At 58.9% G+C, this 6,843-nt stretch overlaps 1 protein-coding gene across 1 annotated transcript in view; it reads right to left on the reverse strand.

Moving 5' to 3' along the window:
- The window catches only part of TSPOAP1 (TSPO associated protein 1), a 25,439-nt gene that overhangs the window by 7,284 nt on the left and 11,312 nt on the right, over positions 1-6,843 (reverse strand). The window contains exons 15-21 of the mRNA XM_007449089.1: positions 6,524-6,639; positions 6,136-6,245; positions 2,463-3,293; positions 2,141-2,292; positions 1,437-1,814; positions 1,112-1,351; positions 599-778 (exon numbers count right to left, since the gene is read on the reverse strand). Coding sequence (XP_007449151.1) covers positions 599-778; positions 1,112-1,351; positions 1,437-1,814; positions 2,141-2,292; positions 2,463-3,293; positions 6,136-6,245; positions 6,524-6,639 — 2,007 coding nt within the window. The remainder of the gene's footprint in view (positions 1-598; positions 779-1,111; positions 1,352-1,436; positions 1,815-2,140; positions 2,293-2,462; positions 3,294-6,135; positions 6,246-6,523; positions 6,640-6,843) is intronic.

Genomic DNA, 6,843 nt, shown 5'->3' on the forward strand with positions numbered 1-6,843 from the left:
GGGTGGAGGGTGGGGAGGGGGGGGCGGGCGGCAGGGGAGAGAGGTCCGTGGGAAAAGGACAGAGCTGTGACCTTTGCCCTCAGATGAGGGCGGGGCTTTCAGGTAACCCACAGCCCTCTCTCAGCTTCCTCCAAGAGGAAAGACCAGAGAGAGAGGCTGGCCCAAAGCCACGCAGCATGTCCGGGGCAGAGCCAGAGGAAGAATTAGGGAGCACACCCAAGAACGGGCTGCCCAGATGCTGGGATCCCGAGGGGCAGAAGCGTCAGGGAACAGGCCATGCCTGTAACAGCAGGGAGGCCTCCCGCCCCCTCCTTGGAAGCTCCCAGCACGGAGCGAGCTCTCAGATGGCCCGGGCGCTTGCGTCTGGTGGGTTTGGTGGGGAGAAGTTACAGAAGAGAGCGCCTCATTCTGCCCTTTCTTTCCAGGAGGGCAGAAGCCAAGCCTGAGCCACTTCCTATCTGCTGCTCAGGACAGGGCCCAGGCCACACACCTAGAACGTTGCTGGCACTCGGTGGCATTGGAGCCGCTGCTGACACGTGGGGCAGAGGCCCCCAGAACCCGGAGCCTAGGGCCCACCAGTCCCTCCTCACCCCGTTACCTTGGCCCCATTGTCCCTGAGGCTGTTGCCAGCACCCTGCTTCTGGAAGGAGCAAGTCCTGACACCCAGCTCCTCTGCCTCTGCCTCCTCCTCCTCTTGGATGTCTGACAGATCTGAGCTGCGGCCGTGGTCCACAAGGGCGCTCCCCAGACGGACCCCAAGCTCGGCCGTGTCCTCCCTCTGCCAGAGGCCAGACGAAGGAGGAGGACAGGGAGGTGAGGGAGGGCGCGCTGGCAGGGCCAGCCTCAGCCGGAATGAAAGGGGCCCCTTGGCAGCGGGAGGCAGGGCCACGCCCCAGACGCGGGGTGCGCAGAGCAGGGGGTGGGGAAGGAGGGTGGCAGCCAAAATGCAAAGAGTCTGAAGATAAAGTGACAAAGAGCGGCCAGACACACGGCACGGACCAGAGCCGAGCAGAGCCGAGAACAAGCAGAGAGGGCAGCGGAGCCGGCTGGCAGAGGGCAGGGAAGGGGGGCCTCGACTCCTTGAGGTGGCCCAGTGCCCCCAACCCCGTACCTCAGCCCTGTGCCTCAGCCCAGGCCCCGTGTCTCCTGCGCGGCAGGCCTCAGCACAGGGCAGCCTCTGGGCCAGCACTCTCTGGGTGGAGCCAGGCGCCGGGCGGGCCTCTCCCGCGGTCCACTCAGCCTTCTCCTCGGCCAGGGAGGAAGCTGCAGGGCCAGGAACTCGCTCTCCCAAGGTTGGCTCACCGGCCTTCCTGCCCCCTGGGGCACCCAGCACAGCTGCCCCAGCCTCCTCCTGGAATGGCAGGCACTGAGGACAGGCCCAAGCGCCAGACCCTCCTCCCAGTCTCTACCTGCTCCCCTTCTCCCCGGCAGGGTACCTGAGAGCCAGGCACGGGGGGGTCCTCTGAGGAGCCTCTTGGTGTCTCTCCGGGACAGCTTGCTGGGGAGCCCCCGGGGGGCTCTCGAGTTCCACGGGGGCTGGGGCACCGGAGGGGAGAGCTGGGGTCTCCAGGCCCCGGGGAGGCTGGAGCAAGGGGCGGTCTGGCCTCCGAGCCCAGTCGTGGGGAGGAGCAGGAGACCCTGGCTGGCGAGGAGGCCTCAGCCAGGGCGGGGGCAACGGGAGCCGGGATGGAGTCGGCCGACTCGCCGTGGGGCGACATGGTGCGCACGGCCACTGCGCGGCACGCCTGCAGCAGCTGCAATTGCGACAACTCCACCAGCACACTGCCTGCCGTGGGGGAGGCCACCTCCATGATCTGCAGGGTGGAAGGAGCACAGGAAAGGGAGGCTGAGGTGGCCAGGTGTGAGATCTCCGCGACCACCACCGTGACTAGCATCACGCCAGGCACGGCGCCCTTGGCGTGCCACGTCTCATCTAAGCCTCCTGGCCACGTGGTTTCCCTGGTGGAATCCCAGTCACCTGCTACCAGAGCCCACGCTCTTAACCAATCTGCTACTTAGTGCCCAAATGCCAGGGCCAGGCAGCCTCTGTGCCAGGTTGGGGAGACTAGGCCTCTGAGCATGGCGAGGAGAGACCCACATCTCGATCCCAGGGTACAGGTGGGCAGTCCCCAGGCCATACCTTCTGCCCATCAGCATAAATGGCATAGCCTGTGACCCGGACGCCGTTGGAGGTGCCAGCAGCATCAATTGTTACCGGGAGCCAGCTGATGATCAAGATTCCAGGGGTGGGCCCTGGCTCAATCTGCACATCCAGGGGGGCATCAGGTGGGCCTAGGGGGAGGGGGGCACAAGACCCAATAATGCAGCACACTCACTGCCAGACATAACAGCCCACTTTGCCATTTCTCTAAAAACTCAAGTAGCAACAGTCTCCCCTTCGGCCCCCATCCGTGGCCTGACCTCCCAGGTGTTAAAGACACCAGGTGCCCAAGCCCACCTACCTGCTGGGAGTGTGGTGAACTGCAGGGTGGCAGCCCGTTGCTCTGGCCTCTCCAAGCCTGGTTCCCAGGACCCTCGAGGTGGGAGCTGAGCCTCCACTCTGGCCTGATAGAGTGTACCAGGCCGCAGGTGGCAGAAGGTGGCCCAGTAGGTGCTAGGGCAGGCAGAGGGGCACTCTTCCCCATTGAGGTAGATGGCATGGGCCAAGTTGCTATTGCCGGGCGCCCAGGTGATCTCAGCGGACGTGGCTGTCAGTCGATGGACCCGCAGCTGACTAGGTGCCACCCCAGCCCCGGCCCCTAGCACCAAGCAACAGCGCAGAGGGTCAGAGCCGCCCCAGCTGGTCAGGGCCTGAACAGAGACACGGAGGGGCCCAGTCTGCAGGTCCAGATTCTCAAGCACAGCCGTGGGGGGCGCCCCGGGCCCCAGGGCCTGCCGCAGCTCCCCATTCACACAGACGTGGTAGCCACGCAGCTCCACGCATTCAGGAGGCGGCTCCCAGGCCAGCACCACGCCGTGGGCCAGCTGCTTGAGGACAGCCAGACAGCGGGGGTGAGGCGCGGCAGGGGGCTCACCCAGGCCCTCGGGCGAGGGGCTCAGCCTGAGCTCGTCCCCTGCAGCCTCTTCCTCTGCTCTGGGCTGGCTGCGTCCCCCGCTGCTCTGGCCTCCGCTACTGCTGCCGCCCGCGCCGCCACTCAGGAAACTGAGTTCAGGGCCTGAACTGTGGGACAGATCAGCCAGCTCTGGAGGCAGGGAGGTCAGGAGGTCGTCGTCGGACACACGCTCTACAAAATTGGAAGGGACCAGGCCCCTTCGGCCATCCATGAGCTCCCCTGGTGGCGGAAGGGCAGGGGAGGGGAAGACAGAGAGGAGGTAGAGAAAAAGCAATAAAGTCCAATAAATGCATTTTAGCAATGGTTAGTGGGTGATCTTAAGCATCTGATGCAGATCAACGTTTACCTATCACCGCTTTTTAAAAGACAGGAGCAGTCAAGAGCTGGATTAGGGAGTTACTGTTAATTCTCATTGGTGTGATAACAGTATTGTAGTTATACAGGACAGTCATCTTACATTTTAATGTGCATATGAATCACCTGGAGATTTGTTAAAAATACAGATTCTAACTCAGCTGGGTCTGGGTGGGGCTGAGATTTTGCATTTCTAACGAGCTCCCAGGTGATGCTGCAAGGATGCAGAAGGATGTCCTTAGAAGGAGATGCATGTTGAAGTGTGTCTGGGTAAAACGCCATCTGTCTACAGCTTGCTTTTCAATCATCTTTTTAACCTACATACAAAGAAGGCAATTATGGCAAAATGTTAACAACTGTTGAATCTAGGTGGTGGGTACATAGGTATTCATTGTACTGTTTAATTTTTCCATATGTTTGAAAACTGTCATTTTACACAGGCCTGAGGAGTGAGGGAGGGGGTGCCCCTCAACTTCCCTGTGTGGAAAACAGACATCCTCAAAGAGAGAGGGACGCCCATCTGGTCAGAGAAAGGGAAGGAATCTTTAGACACAAAAGACATACCTGCCAGAGAAAAGAATCCCCTGTGGGTTCTAGAAGGGGTTGAGACCCACAGCAGGCCTGGGTCCAGGAGTATGACTCGCAGTCAGTTCAGACAGAGATGGAAGGTAAGCTCTGTTACCCTGTGCCAGTTGCCCTGAACACTTGGCAATAGAGTATTATAAAGCGTTTGTTTTTTGTTTGTGGGACGTCAGAAAAACAAGCAATTGGACACACGGTCTGTCACGTCACAGCTAATTTGGGAAAAGGAGAAAGATTCCTGGGGAACAGATGAGCTGGCGGCTGGTGCGCCTTATTGGGAGAAAGGAGGAACAAGGGCCAGGGTTTGGGGGGGTGTAGGCGGGCCTGAGCTGCAGGAAGGCGCGTAAGTTCCCCAACACCCTCTCTCTCTACTTATGCTAGGAGGGAAAAAGAAAAAGTAAGGAAACTTGAAGAAAAAACAAAAGGGACTTTCAATAAATTAGAAAACGTGAGCACTGTAGTGGGTTGAAAGGTGGCCTCCCCAAAATATGTCCACATCCTAAACCCTGGATCCTATGAATATGACCATATTTGGGAAAAGTGTCTTTGCAAATGCAATTAAGTTAAGGAGCTTGAGATGAGATCATCCCGGACTATCTGGGTGGGTCCTAAATCCAATGACAAGGGTCCTTATAAGAGACACGTAGGGAGAGACACTGAGAGAAGAGGAGGAAATGTGACCACAGATGCAGAGACTGGAGCGATGTGGCCACAAGCAAGGAACACCTGGACCCACCAGAAACTGAAAGAGACAAGGAACAGACTCTCCCCTAGAGCCTCCAGGGGGGAGTGTGGCCCTGCCAACAACTTGATTTCACACTTCTGGCCTCCAGAACTGTGAGAGAACACATTTCTGTTGTTTTAAGCCACCCAGTTGGTGGAAATTTGTTACAGAAGCCCTAGGAAATTAATATAAGCACTAACACTATGGGGTGTGAGGTTAATGGTAGGAACCATCAGACTAAGCAGATCCACAGCCCTGAAAGGGTCGTGCTGGAGCCTGGGCCAGAGTCAGTCTTGTGCTCCTGAAGCTTGAGCCACTGAGAGCAGCCCAGGTGGGACCAGACACAGATGAAGCAGTCACTTAGCTGAAGTATGAGGAGGAACAGGGCATCCTACACCCAGCTGTCTACAGGCCTTTCAATCTAGCCCAAATTGCATAGTTCAAATTCTAGTAATCAGTTAATATTTATGTTTGAGCTGCCCCCCTCCAAAAAAAGGTGTTGGTGTTTTTATTTTTTTATTTTTTTAATTAAAAAAGGCGTTTTCCCGGGGGGTATTTAATCCTGCTCTCCATTATCCATCCCTATAGAGAATTTAGCTGTTTACCATCATTCCCAGCACCTACTCAAACAGCAGGCGTGGGGCCCAAGGAGGAGAGGCTGAGCAGGCTCTGAAAGCTTTGCGTGTTACAGGCCCAGACCTAACCGCTTTCCTCAATCCCCACACACGGCTGCAGCTCTCACCCTGCCCTGTCCAGCCCGCATCCCAGTCTCCGTACAGTGCCGTCCTCCCTACTGCGGGAAGGATGCAGCCTGGTGCCTGGCCAGGGCCACCGTGCGGAGTCTCCCAGGCCATTTCTTCCTCAGGCCTAGCCCTGCTGCCCAGTCTCAGTAACGGGGCATCTGCCGCGGTTGCCCCATCCCACGGGCACTGTAGAACTGCCCTGAAGCTCACGCCCTGCCTGGGCCCTGACAACTGCTAACCACTTGTCAACACCCTTTCCTGGGCTCTGGACCCTGATTCCTCCTCCCCACGCTGATCGGGGTCCAGCATCAGATCTACGCCACATGCCTGACCTCGAGGTCACTAGTGCTAAGCACTGCCATGCCCTGTCTGCCAGCACAAGAGTGAACTTAGCCGAAATTCCCTGTGGCATTCTGTCCGCCACCTGGACCGTCGTAGGCCCTGTCTTGCTCTGGGCAGGTCTGGAGTCAGACCAGCTGCTCCCACGGCCCTTCCTTTCCCTTCCTTCCCTTTCCCCGCAGGCTGCCGGGTCTCTGGATGCCTTTCAGCTGAGCCTGAGAAGTTACAGTGGGCTGAGAGGATACAGATGGGTGGAGGTCTTCGGGAAGAGGAGCTTAAAAGCAGGCGAGTGGACAGAAGGACCCCACTACCTTCCTACCTTCAAAGAAGCCATCCTCGTCCACGTTGCCATAGATGTAGATGTACTCGCCAGCGGTAAGCGGAAGCTCTGCCTCTGGGTTCTCATTGGGGCCCTCGAAGGGGTTGTAGCTGTTGGGGGAGGTGCAGAGGAGGAGGCGGAGGACAGCGACTGACGTTCTGTCTCCGTGTCCTGTGTCCTCTCCCCCAGTGCACTCGGCCTCTACGGAGACTTGGGTGTCCCCTTTTAACCATGTGGAGCACCCACTGCGCCCAACGAGGCTAAGAGGACATGTCCCGCTGGGGTCCCTGCCCCACCCCCGCTGTCTCCAGAGGCCTCGCTCTTCACCGGCCCCCCCTCCCTTACAGCCCAAGTGCTGGGGAAATGGGGAGCAGGGGTGAGGGCCCACCTGTAGCGAGCGAGGAAGACCTGGATCCTGGCTCCTCCCCGGCTGCCCTCCGGGGCTGCTGGCGGCAGGGAGACGCTGTCTGCCTCCAGCTCCTCCACCTCGCTGGCTGTGTCCACCTGCGGACACACAGAAAGGGCCAGTCCCCTCCAGGACCCAGGGGCCAAAGGCAAAGCAGGCAGAGGAGGACCCACCGTTTTGAGAAGAGAAACTGAGCAGATGCTGGACAAGGCCAGCAGCGATGGGCCCCGATGTTTTCTAACTCAGGACCTGAGCCGGCAGGGCCTGGCGGAGCCCAGATGCCCTGGCTCAAGGGACGGGGG

This window comes from Lipotes vexillifer, unplaced genomic scaffold (genome assembly GCF_000442215.2).
Source record: "Lipotes vexillifer unplaced genomic scaffold, Lipotes_vexillifer_v1.1 scaffold433, whole genome shotgun sequence".
Taxonomy (NCBI): Eukaryota; Metazoa; Chordata; class Mammalia; order Artiodactyla; family Lipotidae; genus Lipotes; species Lipotes vexillifer.